The 17,809-nt window shown below is 46.5% G+C and overlaps 1 protein-coding gene across 2 annotated transcripts in view; it reads left to right on the plus strand.

The window, feature by feature from the left end:
• syne1b (spectrin repeat containing, nuclear envelope 1b) overlaps positions 1-17,809 on the plus strand; it is a 98,451-nt gene that overhangs the window by 32,861 nt on the left and 47,781 nt on the right. For both annotated transcript variants that reach the window (XM_072698784.1, XM_072698785.1), the window contains 31 exons: positions 165-347; positions 1,356-1,457; positions 1,584-1,787; positions 2,535-2,742; positions 3,455-3,567; positions 3,776-3,981; positions 4,490-4,645; positions 5,234-5,525; positions 5,865-6,037; positions 6,158-6,467; positions 6,914-7,078; positions 7,834-8,181; positions 8,557-8,693; positions 8,973-9,150; positions 9,411-9,593; positions 9,883-10,026; positions 10,605-10,760; positions 11,470-11,634; positions 11,771-11,943; positions 12,341-12,494; positions 12,739-12,882; positions 13,065-13,229; positions 13,363-13,680; positions 13,866-14,021; positions 14,185-14,355; positions 14,560-14,886; positions 15,442-15,594; positions 15,668-15,835; positions 16,792-16,968; positions 17,204-17,350; positions 17,631-17,756. In XM_072698784.1, coding sequence (XP_072554885.1) covers positions 165-347; positions 1,356-1,457; positions 1,584-1,787; positions 2,535-2,742; positions 3,455-3,567; positions 3,776-3,981; positions 4,490-4,645; positions 5,234-5,525; positions 5,865-6,037; positions 6,158-6,467; positions 6,914-7,078; positions 7,834-8,181; positions 8,557-8,693; positions 8,973-9,150; positions 9,411-9,593; positions 9,883-10,026; positions 10,605-10,760; positions 11,470-11,634; positions 11,771-11,943; positions 12,341-12,494; positions 12,739-12,882; positions 13,065-13,229; positions 13,363-13,680; positions 13,866-14,021; positions 14,185-14,355; positions 14,560-14,886; positions 15,442-15,594; positions 15,668-15,835; positions 16,792-16,968; positions 17,204-17,350; positions 17,631-17,756 — 5,802 coding nt within the window. The remainder of the gene's footprint in view (positions 1-164; positions 348-1,355; positions 1,458-1,583; positions 1,788-2,534; positions 2,743-3,454; positions 3,568-3,775; positions 3,982-4,489; positions 4,646-5,233; positions 5,526-5,864; positions 6,038-6,157; positions 6,468-6,913; positions 7,079-7,833; positions 8,182-8,556; positions 8,694-8,972; positions 9,151-9,410; positions 9,594-9,882; positions 10,027-10,604; positions 10,761-11,469; positions 11,635-11,770; positions 11,944-12,340; positions 12,495-12,738; positions 12,883-13,064; positions 13,230-13,362; positions 13,681-13,865; positions 14,022-14,184; positions 14,356-14,559; positions 14,887-15,441; positions 15,595-15,667; positions 15,836-16,791; positions 16,969-17,203; positions 17,351-17,630; positions 17,757-17,809) is intronic.

A 17,809-nucleotide genomic window follows, 5' to 3' on the forward strand; every position in this document is an offset into this window, starting at 1 on the left:
TTAGTGACTCAGATACTGAAGTCGAAGACTCTTAGTCTGTTTTTTTAAACTCAGGTTTTTTAAACGGATTGGTAAGATTTCTGTTTGATCCCATGGGCGCTCCTGTCATGCTTGCTGACAGAGAGCACAGAAAAGTCAGACGAATGTGTCTTCCTATCCCACAGCTGTCAGAAAGGATTGAAGACAACATTGATCGACTCAACCATAGCTTGATGCTGTGGGAGGAAGTATTGAAGATCAACGAGGAGGTAGACGGCTGGGCCCACAGCTCTGTGGCTGAGCTCAGCGAGAGCCTGAATGACCTTAACAACAGCCGAAGGATGGAGGGACGGCTCACCGAGTTTCAGGTCGGGATCTTGTGAGAGTGACACATATCTGTTCACCAATATAAACTTTAATTTTTACACTTGTTCACTTGGCTTGCATTGAAACAAAATGTTTGTGGGTGAACATATATCAAAGGTCCCTGAACATGTTATTGTATGTGTAGTGGTGTACTCTTTTGCGGTTTTTCTTTTTTATTATTTAATTTATTACCTATTTTTGTTTTATTGCTGTTTCTCTCTTGTGTATTTATTGTCTTTTTACTGTGGGAATTTTTGCACATTCATCCACAAGGACATTTGTGAGGTGAGTCACTGATGTAGATCTCTATTGTAGTCAGTGTTTGGCATTTCAGGTCCGGAATCTACAAATCCAGACCAATATTTTGTTTCTACCAACCAGTTGAGCATAAAGAGTCAAAGTTGCAGAGTACTCACCTGGTTGGTAGAATCAAAATCTTGATTTGTAGTTTCTGGACCTGAAATGCCCAACGCTGACTGTAGTTCCCAAAGGTGTTCAATGTGTTGAGGATAGGGCTCTGTGTGTGCCAATCAAGTTCTTCCACACCAAACTCACTGAACTATGTCTTTAAGGACCTTGCTTTATGCACTAGGGCACAGTCATGCTGGAACAGAAAAGGATCTTCCCTAAACTGTTACCACAAAATTGGAAGCATAGAATTGTCCAAAATGTCATGGTATACCATCATACCATGACCTCACAAATGCTATTATGGATGAATGGGCAAAAATTCCCACAAACACACTCCAATATCTTGTGGAAAGTCTTCCCAGAAGAGTGGCAGCTGTTGTAGCTACAAAGGGGTAACCGACTCCCTATTGCTGCCTATGGATTTAGAATGGGATGTCATAAAAGGTTCTGTTGGTGTAATGGGCAGGTGTCCCAAAGCTTTTGTCTGTATAGTGTATTTCTTCTGTTGCTGGACAAAGACATGGGATTCAATAAAGTTCCATCTTATTCTGTTATCTTATTTAATATGCATGCATGAAAGCCAAGCTTTTTGTCTGCAGGCTGAGGTGGAGAAGAATGAAGAGAAGCTTAAAGTTCTGCAGGGAAAAGTGTTGGAGCTTAAACAGCTAATGAAGAGCCAGGAGACCCCAACAGAACTACAGGTAGATCCAGGAAACAGGGTCTGCATAATTGGACTTCAACTGTTTTGAGTTTTTTTTGGGTTTTTGAAGCATGACAGATGGTTGCTTTGTGTAAGCATCAACTTTTTTTTGTGTTGCTGCTGTTAGGTCATGGACACTGACCTGAAGAAGAAGATTATCCAGGCCCAAGAGGTATCTGAAGAGGTGAGAACTACTCTCAGCGACTTCCGCTTCCAGAAGCAGCAGCTGGAAGACTTTGTGTCCCAGATGGCAGAGTGGCTGAAGAATGTAGAGCACTCGCTGTCAACATCGCAACAAGGGGCAAAGACAGAGGACATCTGTAAAGTAAAGGTAGGTAATGGAGTGTCATTCTGCCTCAGTGAAATCAAGATGTGAAATGTACATAGAGGAGGACGTACAGGACCAGTCAAGTCTGGGCACACCTCTGAAAACAAGACGACAACTCTAAGCACACATTGTGGTTATGTACTAGGAATTATCTTGTGAACAAGCAGAGAGATGGAGTGCTGTGACAGATGACCTGGCCCCCACAATCCCCGACCTAAACCCTATAGAGCTGGTTTGGGATGAGTAGGATTGAAGAGTAAGAGTAAGGTAGCCAACTTGCGCCCAGAACTTGTAGAAACTCCTCCAGGACTGTTGGAGAAGCATTGGAAGCTGGTAGAAAGAATGCCAAGAGTCTACAATGATGTCATCAAAGCAAGGGGGTGGGGGTATTTATTTTGACAAGTCTAAAATTTGAGGAAAATTCTAAGCTGTTGAACACTTGCCTTAGTTGTTGTGATATTTGACATGTATTATTTTATTGCCTCAAGGCCTTTTAGTAAGAGGTGAATAACAGCTAAAATAGAGACAAATGCATTAAACACAGGTGTGTCCAGACTTTTGACTGGTACTGTACCAGGTCGTTAATAAAATAGTTGGATTCTACTGTGAGTTCAACTTCACCAGTTTCTTCAGTTTTTGAAATAAGACAACCAAGTCATTTTATTAAGGTGCATTTATATTATTGAGATGATCGGCATTGGGTTAGCTAAAAACACTATATATACGTTTGCTGTCCCGTGTGTGTGACAGGAGGTGCAGAAGGAGTTGCTGAACCAGCAGGGCAGCATCGACTCCACGCGGGAGAACCTCAACAACCTCTGCAGGAAGTACCCCTCGGAGGAGCTGGCCAAGCTGGGAGCCACGCTGACTGAGCTCATCAAAAAGTACAAAGCTGTCCAGCAGCTCTCCAACAAAGCCCTGGGCTCCCTGCAGAACAGCCTGCAGCTACACTTCAGTGGTGAGGCGATGCCAGAAACTGCTCAGTACTCCTATAGTGTGCCGCATATGTTCTGTTTTAGTTTGCGGTAGGGCTGCTGTAATTAGTCGACAAATGCGTCGGCATCAATATTTTAAATTGATTCATCTTTTTCTTTTTTTAAAATATTTTAACGAAATTGTTTTCCTAGTTTTCCTTTAATATGTAAATGAAACTATGGAAAAGAGGCATTAGTGGCAGCCCTAGTTTGGGGTGGTACAGGGCTTATAGATAGTAGTGGATGCTCCCTTAATTCAGTAAAAACACTGCTAATTTTTTGGTTTCATAAAAATATAATTACTTTATACATTTGTCATATATATATCTCACATTAGAAAGAACTAGCAGTTTTATGTGAAACATTCGCTTGTGGGTGTTTTAATTGCACAAAAATGTTCTGAGGACAGACCAAAAAACAATTGGTTTAGAGAGATAACCAATCAGATTGTAGAGGAGGTGGGTCCAAGCAACTAGGGAAGGTAGGACCAAGGCATCTGATTGGTTGGCCCCGCCTCCTCAAGTTGGTTGGACCCACCTCCTCTACAATGTGACTGGTCATTTTTCTTTCTGCCCTCAGAACATTTTTTTGTAAGAAAAACTCCCACAACTGTTCTTCTGAAATGAAACCACTGGTCCATTAAGGTACAGCCACGTGCTCTGAAAGTCTGAAAGACTGTTTCACTTCCCTGTCCAGACCTAGTTCAGGAATTCCACGAGTGGCTCTCCAACCTGGACTATGGTGTGAGGGAATGTTCTGATCAGTCTGGAGACTCCAGCACCATCGAGAACAAGCTACGGAAGCTCAAGGTGCTTTTCCCGGCATGAACACAATCGTTTTATGTTTTTTTGTATGCATAGGCATATTTGTGTGTGATCTGAAAATAATTTGAGAGGACTATTTGGAATGACACACAGTTTAATGCGCCCGTATTGGTGTTGGTTTCACAGAAAGTTCCAGAAAAATGGAAAAAGTGTCAACTTAAGTGGTGCTGTTGCTTCTGTCCGTATCCTGTAGGTGGCGCTTGAGCATGAGGAAGAGGGCAAAGCCCGTATGACGAGGGTGTGCGAGGAGGGCGAGAAGCTCCTGTTGCACCTCCCCAAGGCCAGCGTGGGGCAGGTGCAGCAGCACCTCTCCTCCAGCCAGCGGGACTGGGACGGCTTCATGGAGCGGTGCCGGCAGAACCAGCAGCTGCTGGAGGAGGCTGCCGCCCAGCTGAGCGGGTGAGAGGCAGAGGGGGGGCGCTAGAAATATAGCTCAAGGGCTTCACTTGGATGGCCCCCTGGCCATGTAAGCCTAGGAACCCCAGAGAAGTTAATCTTCCCCAGGGTAACAGTGTTTAAGGATCCTAGCTTGAGACTCAGAACGAGTCCAGAAGTGATATGGCCCCTATTTTACACCAAGAAACTTACAGATTTTGCCTGTTTTACTCATTGAATGCTTTTCCAAGAGCAATTAATGCTCTGAGATTCAAGGAAAAAACTTTTTTGATTTTTTAATTTAAATTAAGTGTTGGGATGGTAACAAAGCCCCCCCCCCTCACAAGTGTGTGGTCATCTTAAAGCTGTTTTTGCCATCTTTAAGGAATAACAGTGGCATGTATCGTATGAGAAATACAGTATAAGCAAAAAACAATTAATTATGAATTTCTGGAACTCAGGAGGTGAAGAGCTTTTGCTAAAGGGTACGGCAGGGCAACTGAACGTAAGCACGTGGATGTGTGTCATTCAGGTTCGACACCCAGGTGAAGAAGATGCGGAGGTGGTTGGAGCAGATGGAGCAGGAGCTGAGCGCGGAGGTGCAGGGGGTGAAGCCACAGAGCGTCACCGAGAGGACGGCGGAGCTGCAGCGCATGGAGCAGTTCCACAAAGGGCTGCTGAAGGAGAGGTATCCTCAATATCGCCCCCTTGGTTTACAGAAGCAGCCTGGATTATCGCTATGGGATCTGAGTCAACCGTGGATGTGAGTCACGCATACGCCAGTGTTGAAAGCAATAATCAAGAGCAAATTAAAACTAACTAAAACTGAAAACTAACTAAAAGCAAGCCAAATACAAAAAAACTTATTTGTCCAAGAAAAATATATGTCCAGTTTCCGTTAGGGGCTTTGCCAGTGTCGGCAGTGTAATTGGGTGTAAGTTTAGCAGATGGGCTAAAGTAGTGATGGGCTTCATGAACCATTTGCTATATTTTTTTGACCCCACTAGATGGTGCTCTTGGTTTGCTTTGGGGCATGCTTTGAGCCCTTTTATGAACAGAGAGCATAATCTAGTGGGGTCAGAAAATACAGCAAATGGGTCATGAAGCTTCATTTGGCCATCACTTATCCAAAGACCTTTATTACTTTAACATGGTTGACTTAGATCGGCGACGTACGCGCAACTCAAATCCACGGTTGAGTCAGATCCTGTAGTGACACGTCATGATCTGGTCATGGAAGGATAATCTTATGGGCAGTGTCCGGTTTCCCACACAGGGACTCCTTCGAGCTCCTGTCACAGGAGTCCCATGGCCTGAGCGAGTCGGGCAGGGGTGACGGCGGTGAGATGCGTGCGGCTGCACAGCTGCAAGCAGCCTACCAGGCTCTGCTGAGGCGCGCTGGGGAGCGACTGCGCAGCTGTCAGCTGACGCTGCAGGAACACCAGGCCTTCGAGGAGACGCTGCAGAGTACCTGGACCTGGCTGAAGGGTGTACAGGGTCGCCTGGGTTCGCTGAACACCACCATTGGATGCAAGGAGACCCTGGAGAAGAGGCTGGGCCTTGTGCAGGTCAGCTGGAATTTCAGCTGCTAATACAGTCAAAAGTATGTGGGCACCAGCTTGGCCAGTGTCTCAGGCTGAAAACAAGGCTTTCAATATTACCCATTCTGCTGCTAATGTTTGTTGCAGGAGATTGTGTGATCGTCTACTGCGATGGATGTGACTTAAATAGGCAGTTCCTGTAATTAATAAGGATGTCCACATACATTTGGCTATATAGTGTACCTGTAACCAGCAAATCTTAAAGTGCAGCATGCAACCCGTTTTTTTTTTTACCATTTTATGTTTTATTAATCATATGTTCCTAGTCGTCTTGACCAAACTAGGTTGGCTTCCGGGCTTGTGCAGGATATCTTACTGATGAAGGGCGAGGGCGAGGTGAAGCTGAACATGGCCATTGGCAAGGGGGAGCAGGCCATGAAGAGCAGTGGAGAAGAAGGGAGGAAGAACATCCATTCCCAGCTGCAGGGCCTGAAGGATGCCTGGGCTACCACCCTCATGACCGCTATGAGCTGCCACAGGTTTGGTGTTGATTGCCACGGTTTTATTCAGAGGTGTACAATTTTACCCATAATGCAATGGTCTGCATGGGACTCCTGACAGATGTCAGTCTTTCGGTCATTGCTTGGCTCCACCCACAGCCGCCTGGAGTGGACTGTGGCCCAGTGGAGCGGCTTCCAGGAGGCCCAGAGCCAGCTGCTACAGTGGATGGAGTCGGTGGAGCAGGACGTGGGAGCCCTCCTGCCCCTGCAGCCGGGGCCCAAGGAGAAGACCTCGCAGCTGGAGCGGTGCCGCACTACACTGGCCGAGGTGGAGAGCCAGGCGTCGGCGCTGGCACGCCTGAAGGAGAAGGCCATCGAGCTGCACAAGAAGACCGGGGACCAGGGTTTCGGGGAGCAGTCGAGATCGGCGCTCAGCATGCGGTTTGCTGACATCACTGGTACTGTTAAGGTAACCATGCTCAGTGTCTCCCTGCATGGCCTGAGGTTATTCCTGAGGATAAAGCAGAAACAGTAGGCAGATAGTCTGAGCTGCATGTAATAAACATCCACTCATCCAACATCTACTCATAAACTGAAGAGCAAATTTCCAAAACTCACCCATTTTTTGAGATGAGCTCACCAATGGCCTAATGTAAGGCTTCCACATCATATGTTACTGTATCGGGAACCAAAACTCACTCAGTTCTCATGTAATCCAACAATTTGCAAATTTCCAAAACAACATATCCTGTGGACTGAGTGAGTTTGGGAAACTTGCTCTTTAATTATGAAGATGGTAAAAATGGGAGATGCCAGCGTGAGTGAGATCTGCTGTGTGAGCAGCGTGGGCCTCGGGGCGTTTGCCATTGATCCCTGTGAATCCCTAAATGTGCCCCCCCACCCCCCATCGTGAAGGGACGGGTGAAGGCGATGGAGGACCTCGTGGAGGAGCACAGGCGCTACCTGGAGGCGGTGCGGGAGCTCAATGATTGGCTGACCTCTGCCAAGGAGGAGCTCCAGCGCTGGTCCGACACCTCGGGGGACTCTGGGATGCTGCAAAAGAAACTCGGAAAAGTGCAGGTCAGCTGATCCGGAATCTGGGCACAGTGTGGAATTTCTTCGGCCTCTTTGGTGCAGAAAGTATGATAGCTGACAATGGACAGTTTTAATCGTTTTGTATTCAGGATAATGTCATAAAGTAATTTAAAAATGACCATGATAGCTCAGTTTATACTACGCCTCACACTTCTAGAGTTTCTGGTTTTAATTTGTTCCCAGCTCTGTATGTGTATAACTGGATGAATGTTTAAGGATGGCTAATTGAAAATTATGCTGACAGTTTTAAACTGAATTGGCATTTTCCTGCTGAACTGTATTCATCCATCTGTATTCATAAAAAGTGAATCAGAATCAGAATCCTTGTATTTGAACGAACAAAAAACATGAATTTGTTGTGATGCAGGTGGTGACATGAGGTATAATAGTGATGGCCAAATGAAGCTTCATGAACCATGTGCTGTATCTTCTGACCCCACTAGATGGTGCTCTCTGTTTATAAAAGGGCTCAAAGCATGCCTCAAAGCAAACCAAGAGCACCATCTAGTCGTTCATGGTTCATGAAGCTTCATTTGCCCATTACTAACGTATACTATTAAACATGCAATCAATACAGAAATACAAAAAGAATAAATATAATTAAATAATAAAAACAGTGTAGTAAATAAATAAACGTATAGACATATAAATTGCATCTTTTTCCACCTCTGCTTCTATTTAATGACTAGATCCAGTCTTTTAACAGCATGTCAGGTAAACATATAAAATTTGCCTGGCAGGAGCTAATTGACTCGCGGCCCCGGGGCAGGGAGCGACTGACCCGCGCCGAGCAGCGTGGGGCAACTGCACGGGAGCACACGGCGCCGGCGGGCCGCGAGCTGATGGCGCGGGAAGAGCGCGCCCTGCTGGCCGCCTGGGAGCAGTGGGACAGTGACGCGCTGCGGGCCCGCGCCTGCCTAGAGGGCGCTCTCGCGCAGGCCTCCAGGTCCGAGCAGGAGTTCAGCCGGCTGGCTGCGCAGCTGGAGCAGGATCTCTGCGAGATGAGCAGCCAGATCCAGGCCTGGAGGCAGAAGCTGAGTCAGGCTGAAAGGGAGGAGGACGTAGTGAAAGGCTGGCAGGTCGCTAAGGTAGATGTACGCTCTGCTTTTAGGCTCCCTGGCCGATTATTTTAAATGATCTTCTTACTCCATTATGACCAATAACGGTTAACGAGTTTATGCTCGTGATCATAATAAAAGTTTGATGCTCCTGAATGGGCATAAACTCAAAATATCTGAAGTCGAACCATCGTAAAGTGTGGAGCATCTGTACCCACTATTATACAATAATATACAAGTGTTTTTCAAAAATTTGTGTAATATACGTTTAATTCAATATTATTTTACTAATATAGTTTAATTTTATGTAACTGGACTTGACACATAGCGGAATGCATTTTTACAAATGTGTCTCAGCCCTTTTTATAAACTATAATCTTTTGGCTTTTTTTTGTTTTCTGTTAGGACACCCTGGAGGGTTTGCAGGAGATGGAGCCCATGCTGGACAGCTTGAAGTTACGGTTAAACGATCTCTGCCGCTTCTCCAGAGACCTGGGCTCTCAGCTAGAGAGAGTGTCTGCTCTAATTAAGGAGTACAACAGGTAACCTAAAAGCCACAGCTTTCCAGTGTCGAGTCAAGGCTCTGTTTTTGGTGAAGAAAGCATGTAAAGTCAGTGACTTAATGCAGTGTTTCTCAGCCTGGTGTTCTGGGACCCACAGACAGTCCACATTTTTGCTCCCTGCCGGCTGCCCGCCTGACAGTCCACATTTTTGCTCCCTACTGGGACCAGGTTGAGCAACGTTGATGTAATGGATACTGGTCTGAATTTGCAGGTAATGTACCACTGTAAAGTAATTCTGTGGCTTTTCCTTTTTCCCAGTCTGAGCCTCCAGGCTTCCCAAGAGTGCCAGAATAAGGAGAAGCTTCTGGAGCAGAGGTTCCGCTCCACTTTGAAAGACTTCCAGCAGTGGCAGGTCAATGCCAAGATCAACACTGCCAAGTGCTTCGACGTGCCCCAGAACATCCTCGAGGTCTCTACTGCCCTGCAGAAGATCCAGGTACAACGTTAGCAGACTCCCAAAATGACCCGGATCAGCATGTCCATTGTACTTTTCCATATAAGGATGATAATGTGATTTTTTTTGCACTCTTTCAACTACAGTATAAGTAGAACTTCAACATGCAACATGGACCCCATGTTAATATTGGGTTTTTCTATTATTTCACCACAGTCAAATGGATTCACATTCAGATTATTCCCATTCAGTCAGTGTCACATGGTTTTTTCGGCTTCTGTTGGCCTACCATTCTCTTCCAGGAGTTCCTGAGTGAGAGGGAACAGGGCCAAACAAAGCTCAGTGCGGTGGCCTTCAGTGGAGAGCAGCTCAGCAGCATCATAGCCAGAGACAGAGTGGAAACAGTCCGAGCCAAAGTGACCAGTGCCAGAAAAGACTGGAAGGCGCTGATGTCCAACTTGCATCAAAGGGAAACAGCCTTACAGGTACAGATGATCATGTCTAGGGGTGATTTTGGGCCGGGACTATAATTCATACAGAGGGACCAACCTTATCATTAGCCAATGATGTGTTTTTAATCGGTGAGTGACAGGGCAAGAAGCACTCCATTGGCCAATTAGCTTTCAGCTGGAGCCAGTGTCCCTGGGGCCCCGCCCCTGTATTACCCATGCAGTGTGTTTCTGCTGTGGTCACTAGGCCTCCACCAGCTCCTCTTTGTATCGTCATGCCAGTTGCTCAGCCAGCTGTGTGTATATCGCTGTGTCCATGTTCCAGGACCTGCAGGCTCAGATGAAGGACTTTGAGGCGAGCGCGGAGCCCCTGCAGGAGTGGCTGAACGTGACGGAGGCAGCAGTGCAAGACAGCAGCACGTGCTTGCAGGACCTGCCCTCTAAGAAGCAGGAGTTGCAGCGGCTTCAGGTATAATGCTGTAGTATCTATGGAGTATCTTGTGAGAATGCTTAGCTTAGCAGCACTTGTACCAAAGCTGGTTCCTTGACAATTATCTGTTTGTTATGGATTACCTACCTCATTTGTATATCACTTTTGCCAAGTGAATAAATGTAAGTGCTGCCATAAACAACCATCTTCTCTGTATAAGTTGACTGACATATTCATGTGTCACAGGGATGGGAAGATGGAATGGGGGTCATCTTTGGGCTTTGGGTTTAATAAACCAGGGTAAGAGGGGCAAACGGAAGAGATGGTCATTCTGACTTCAACAAAAAGGGGAATGGACTGGATTTTTGGAAAGACAGATTTTGGGTTAACAGATGGCTGTAGGATGCCAGCATCAAGCTCTGATCATCTAGTCTGGGCTGTGAGGAAAAGCAGAAGTTTGCTTTATGTTGGTGAATGCAGGAGCTCGTCGCCCAACTCGGTTATCGTCCATTTTATCGACATTCCCAGCTGAGACCTGGATATCGTTGCTGTAAGTTGCATTGATTCTTTGTGGGATGCGATTAGCCACTAATAGCTTGTATGTTTTTTTTTTGCAGGCTATCATTGAAGAATTGGCTTCTCAGGAGTTGCAGCTGAACAAACTGAAAGAGAAAGCTCACCTGCTGTGGGAGGGGCATGCCGCGGGGAAAGGCTTCATGCACCGAGTGTCCCAGCTATCCGCCCAGTACCTGACATTAAGCAACTTGACCAAGGTAACCGTCACCAGTTTGAGTTGCTTCTAGTAATGGCTGCTAACATTCTCCAGAATCCACTTTTTCTAGGAGACAGGAATTAGTTAAGTATGGGATAAACCATGTTGAAGAGTGTGGTTATATGAAAATAACCCATAACAACTTAAATGTAATCTATCTGAAGTTGATTACAGTCACAGTTTATTTTTCAAAAGATTTTCTTTCCCACTAGCATTTAATAATATTCCAAAATGCTCTTAAAGATATAGTCCCTATAAGTATAGAATGTCTGATCAGGCTGCACACTGGAAGCGGCAAGTATGTTAAGTTACCATGGAAACCATCAACAGACTTGCATTTTAAAAACCAATAAAAATCACGCTGATAAGAATGACTGCTGATTTCTGAGTAAAAAGGTTTTTGTATGAACATATTTGATAAAACATTAAAACACATTAATACTGAGTTCTTATTAAGCTGCCAGAAGTACTTTTGCAGTCACATGGAAATAATCGACACCCATGTGACGTCTCTGGGCCAATAAGAAAACAGTACTTACCAGAGCTGATTTTTATTAGTAATAAGGCATTTTTAATATGTTTCCATGTGAATTAATGAAATTCAGTCGTTTACTATGTTATATTTTTACAACTAAAAATTGCCCGATGGATTCTTAGCAGTCAAGGTGACATGGACCTAACGGGATGGGTGTGTCACTCTTGCCTGGCAGGAGAAGGTTTCCCGCATGGACAGGCTCGTCTCGGAGCACCAGCTGTTCTCACAGGGCCTTAAGGAGCTGCAGAACTGGGTGGCCGACACCGACCACCTGCTCTGCAGCTACTGCACGCCGACTGCGGACAAGAGCGTGCTGGATAGTAGGAGGGCCAAGCTGGAGGTAGGAACAGCACCTTGATCTGATCTGCACTGTGCAGATAAACATACCCCATACACATCTGACAATAGAATTTAATGTAATACAATATATATATATCACTCTGCGGCTCTCGTCACACGCCTCCTTCCTGTTTCAGGCCTTGCTCATGGCTTGGCAGGAGATGGAGATTCAGCTGAAGATGCTGATTGGCCGGGGTGAGTCGGTGCAGAAGAACACCTCCCCCGCGGGGATCCCCGCGCTCTGCAAGCAAGTCCAGGACCTCAAGGACTCCTGGGCCTCCCTGCTCTCTGCCTCCATCCAGTGCAAGAGGTTGGTGTGCAAAGGAGGAGCGGCCCAGTTAACACTCAGTGATAAACCCTCAACTCTCCCCCCACCTCCGAGTCTCAGCAATTAGCCAGCATAAACATAACGTAATGAATGGATGTTTGTTATAGTGCGATCTCAGGTGGTGTTTCCACTGTGGTGGTGCTGTTAAAAGTTCAGTGTGTGATATTACTGCTAATTAACTTTCAAACACATGGAATCGCTATGTTTCAAAGCCTTCTATATGAAAATGTATATAAAAATAGAAAATACTCCAACTCTTCTTGGTGTTCCTTCGGCAGATCCTAATAAGTTGTAGGTATTAAGACTGTAGAAAATTGTAAATCTAGGGCACTGTGTGGTCTCAGAGCAGTCACACTCTGGTTGTGATGTGCCAATACAGTCAGCTAGAGGGCGCCCTCTCCCAGTGGACCAGCTACCAGGAGGATGTGCGTCAGTTTGTGGTCTGGATGGAGCGAGTGGAGGAGAGCCTGCGTACCACAGACAAGCAGTACTCCGAGATGAGGGACAAAACTGCCAACCTGGGAAAAGCCAAGGTCTATTTCATGTTTTATTGATTAAATGATGTATCCATCAATCCATCCATCCTCCATAACTGCATATCCACTACTGGATTTTTTTTGTAATTATAACCATATTTTTCTCTAGTAATTTAGATACCTTATATACCTCTGGATGTGCATTCTCCATTAGTATTAAGTATTTCCATTCTGAAACGTGAAAGCATTTTACTAGAAGTGAGTAAAGGAAGAATAAATGGTGTCTCTGTTGCCACTGCAGCTACTTTACGAGGAGGTGATGAGTCACGGGAGCCTCCTGGAGACCATCGGCAAAAAGGGCTCCGGCATGGCGGAGCACTACGTCACCAGGCTGGAGGTTCAGGAGCTGCAGGATCATTACGCTGCCATCAAGGAGAAATCCAAGGTAGCGGTAATGGCGCTTTCCAGAGAGGGACCGCAAATAAAACAGTTAATGCATCAACATGCTGGTTTTACTTCTGTTTGTGTTTGGATTACGTGTCGATTTTTATGTTTGGTCGGGAATTTGTGCCCTAATCACACCCTAATGTATGTTTCTCCTTCGATTTCCCCTTTCTTTGACCCAAGACTGCAGTGACAAAGGCAGAGGAACTGGTTCTGGCCCACCAAGAATACCAGCGAAGCCTGCAGGTGTTTGAAGAGTGGCTGGAACAGCAGCAGGAGACACTAGGTAGCTGTTCCCAGCTTGAGGGGGATGTGGAGAACCTGGAGAGCACTTTGCAGAAGCTGCAGGTCAGAACTTGGGTTTTGTTCCTTGGTTCCCAAAATACGAGTAATACAGAACACCATGTGTGTTACACTTTGTGATTCTGTATCTAGTTTACATTGAAGTCTGAAGTCAGCTGTTTTGGTTCATATGTACAAGGAGCTACAGGTGCAGTGCACAGAAGGCCAGGCCTTGCTGAACAGAGTTTTGGAGAGCCGGAAGCAGGTAATCCCCTGGGGGTTTCCCCAGACCGAAGACCGGGTTCTGGAGACCCAGCAACAGGAGTGGAAGGCATACCAGGGCCGGCTCACGGACTCCAGGGCTGAGCTCAACAGCGCTCTCGCCAAGCTCAGGCAGATAGAACAGAAGTTCCAGCACTTGGACAAGTGGCTGAAAGCCATGGAGGGCAAAGGTCAACTACGCAGCGGCCGACGGTCCGACAGGGAGACCAAGGAGGCCCAAATGCAGATTCTCAAGGTCTGGGCAAAAGAGAATCGCATGAAGCATGGTGTCATTTCCTTAGTATGCTATATCACCTGCTGCTTGACCTGAACTTTGAATCATCTTAGCTCTGATGATTCAGTTAACATTTATATGCTGTTGACGTAAGCCTACAGTACATTTATGCACAATGTGTACATGCTGTGTGATGTGCTATGTAGGGCTGGCAGGAGGAGGCTCTGGTGTATCAGGAGGAGGTGGAGGGGCTCAGCATCCTGGCCCAACAGGTTCTGGAGGAGACGCATGTCAGCAGCCGCGTCAGCACCCGAGCCGCTCAGCTCACCTCTCGCTACCACGCCCTGTTCCTCCACCTGGCCGTAAGCAAACGTCTAAAGCCCCTTCAGATGTCGACGTATATTTTCCTCTCGCTCTTATTATGATGTCCCACGCTGCCAGATGAATCAGCCACGGTTTGTTTCGGATTTCTCATATGGCCGATCTGTGACTGTCAGCACTGAGAAGTGTCCCTGTGCTGGGCAGGACACCATCAAGCAGCTGGAGGAGGAGACGTGCAGTATCGAGGAGGCCAGTAACGTCCTGAGGACCTTCTCTGACTGGCTCAGTACAGCGCAGGAGAACTTCACAAGCGTGGCTGTCAGCATCGGCGTGGTGGACCGTGTTGCCATGGAAAGAAAGATGAAAAAACTGGAGGTATATCTGTTGGACACTCATCATTGTTGTTGTTAAAGTTATTTCTTGTCCATATTGTGATGAAATTAACTTCCCATGGCTCAAAAAGGAATTTAGGAAGAATGTCTTTCGCTCTAAGAGAGCCTGCTACCACATTTTGTTGCGCACAAGAACAAGAGCAATAAACAACAACAAAGTTGGCTTTGAATTTCATGTATGAAACAGGCCCTTCAGAGTGACATGGAGCTGGGACACACCTACCTGAAGGCCACACGCGAGAAGACAGGGAGGGCCATGGAGTTCCTGGAGGAGGGGGAGGCAGAACAGCTGCGTGCGGACGTGGACGCCCAGTTGTCCAGGCTGGAGGGCCTGACAGGGATGCTGCGGGCGGAACACGGGGCGCTGGAGAAGAGCCTTCAGCTGTCTAAGGAGTTCCTGGATAAGTACAAGGGCCAGGCCCAGTGGCTGGAGGAGACGAAGGCCCTGCTGCACTCACCCGTGGAGCCCAAGATCGAGCTCTATGAGAAGAAGGCCCAGCTGGCCAAGTTCAAGGTGCTGCTTTGCTGATGGTCGTGCTGCTGTGTTTTTCTGCTGATCACTGCGGTAACAATGTCGAAAAAAATAGCACTGTGTGCTAGTTCCTCAGTCCTCAGTGGGTTTATGCCACGTTCCATTTTTCAAAGGGAACTGTGTCCAATTCTGTGTAAGGCTCATGATTCCCAAATAACACTCTACAGAGCATGAGAAGTCCTTGATCATGGCTAATAACATCCTTTCTGGGAGCTGGGAGGGAGCAAAAATGTGGACTGTCAGGCGGGGAGCTGGGAGGGAGCAAAAACATGGATGGTCTGTGCATCCCCAAGGACCGGGCTTGGAAACACTGATCTAAGCAATAAGAACAGTGAAAATATCTGTAATCAGTGTTCTCAATGGAAAGGGTGAATAGATTAGAAAGTCACATGATCAGGCGGTTTCGCATTTGTTTATTGCTGTGTTAATGTGATGGAAGAGGTTCCCTCAATCCACAACTGTGAGTTTGGGCTTGATGTTACCTCCTACCAGAAATAGGGACGGATTATAAGATTCTCTCTCATTGTCCTCAAACAGACCATCCAGCAGACCGTGGAGTCTCATGAATCAGCAGTCAGGTGTGTAATTGAGAAGGGTGAAGCTCTTCTCGAGAGTGTCCAGGACCCGGCCATTAGTGAGAAGATGGAGAAGCTGCAGATAGACTACCACAACCTATGCAATTCAGCCCAGGTAAGAGCTTGGTATGGAGGACAAGTGTTTCCGGGGCAAATGAAGGCTGTATTAAGACAGTGCTGGATTTCAGGCCCAGGTGGAGAGTCTGGCTGGACGGGTGAAGGAACATGAAGCCTATAACAGCCAGCTGCAGGAGGTGGAGAAGTGGCTGCTGCAGATGTCCAGCAGGCTGGTGAACTCTGACTCCATGCATTGCGGCAGCTTAGAGGAGGCAACTCAGCAACTGGCCAGACACAAGGTGACCTCTGAAGGAAAAGGCCGTTTACTGTTATGCAGCTTTGATCGGTGTTCACAGTAAAACTCAACTCAAGTCCCATCTCTCCTCTCACTGTCGCCTGGCCTTTTCTGATCATTGACTGTCATCTTGTCCGTTCTGTGTGTGGAATTTGAAGTGGAGGGAGGGGTGTGAGGGGGCACAGCGTCCCCCAGTCACCTGAGGCAGAATTGCATGCTTTGCATAAGTGGTTTGTTGGTACCCTATAGGCAGACAAAATAATAGGTTATGTGTGCATCAGATACGTGCGTTAACACATAGGGTAATCAAGATGCCCCCCCTCCCCCCCCCCAAATGCAAACATCAGACTCCGTGTATGTCTGTCTCTTCCTTTTTTATTTGTAATTATTACTTTTTGTTTGTGTATTTCCTCTGTGAAGTGTTCTATATAAATTAAAGTTGTTGTTGTTGTTAATATTATAATTATATTATACTGCCAGCAGTGTACATTCTTTTGCCATGTCTCGAATGCTTCTTTACACTGATATCTTACACGATGATATACATGATTGTTATTGTAAGATTTGTAATTTCTGGAATTTTATTCTGCAATCTTTTCATAATTATTCAAGTTCTAAGCAGTGAATTAAGATTAAAACACTAATCATCATAATACGACAACTAAGTAAATACCCTTTAAAGCAGGACTGCTCAGTTCCAGTCCTGGGGGGCCAGTCTGTGACACACTTTGCAGATTTTCCTGCTCAGACACACCTACTAAACCTGACAATCAGCTGGGGAGCTGAAGAAGGTGTGTCTGAGCAGGGAAATTTGCAAACTGTGTTGCAAAAAGGCCCTCTAGGACTGGAATAGGGCAGCCCTGCTTAATGGAATCCATGCATAGCAATGAGTAAAGCTAATGCTATATCCTACATTTTGCAGTTGCTCAGATGGGCTTCTCTAAATCCACATCTTTACAGGCAATATTGGAGGAGATCACAGGCTTTGAGGAGCGCTTGGAGAGTCTGAAGGACAGAGGCGAAGACCTGGTTGCCAGCTGCGTGGAGCATCTTCAGTCCAAGGTCCAACAGCAGGTCCAGGCACACCAGCAGGGAACCCGAGACAGCTATGCTGCCATCTGCAGCACGTCCCAACGTGTAAGTGTCACCCTGTCACTATGGGCTATGCAGAGCTTCTCTCAATAACCAGCTGAAAAGGTTCACAGGCTACTTTGAGCAGTTCTGCTAATTCTCTCTATTAGTGTTTCCCAATCCGGTCCTCAGGGACTGACAGACACTTTTGACTTTCCACGTTTGAGCAAAAACAAGGGCCACCTATGGGTCCCTGCGGACCAGATTGGGAAGAGCTGCTCTCTATTGTCTGCTCCTACAGGTGTACCAGAGTCTTGACCGAGAGCTACAGAAACACGTAAGTCATCAGGACACACTGCAGCAGTGCCAGACGTGGCTCTGCACTGTCCAGAAGGAGCTGCTACCAAAGACTCTACCCACTTTCAGCCTTCAGGAAGCTCTGAAGCAGGTGACCCAAAATGCCGCTGAATAAAGCCCTAGTTATCATCGTATTTGTTATTAATATTTCCTGAGATAGATGTAAATGTATTCGGGTTTATGGTAATTGTTGCTCATTGTTGCTAATTGTTACAAATCCTTCTGCTGATGGAGGCAAACCAGTTAAATGATGATAAATATCACATGTTCCTGGTTTGGCAGGGAACACTGTAATACAGGAATGAGCATGCATTCTCTGTGCTCCATATTATTAGATGTGTAGCTTTGAACATGGCTTTGTACCTGTACAGGTGAAGCACTTTCGAGCCCTGCAGGAACAGGCTAGCACGTATCTGGACTTGGTGTGTTCTGTGTGTGACCTGTCAGATGAAATGGTCAGACGGGCAGCAGCAGAAGTACAGCGGACCAAGCTAACGGTGACAATTCCAAGAGTCGGCCATTTTGCTTCACGTATCTCCGGTTCATATCG

Source organism: Paramormyrops kingsleyae, chromosome 14 (assembly GCF_048594095.1).
Source record: "Paramormyrops kingsleyae isolate MSU_618 chromosome 14, PKINGS_0.4, whole genome shotgun sequence".
Classification (NCBI taxonomy): domain Eukaryota; kingdom Metazoa; phylum Chordata; class Actinopteri; order Osteoglossiformes; family Mormyridae; genus Paramormyrops; species Paramormyrops kingsleyae.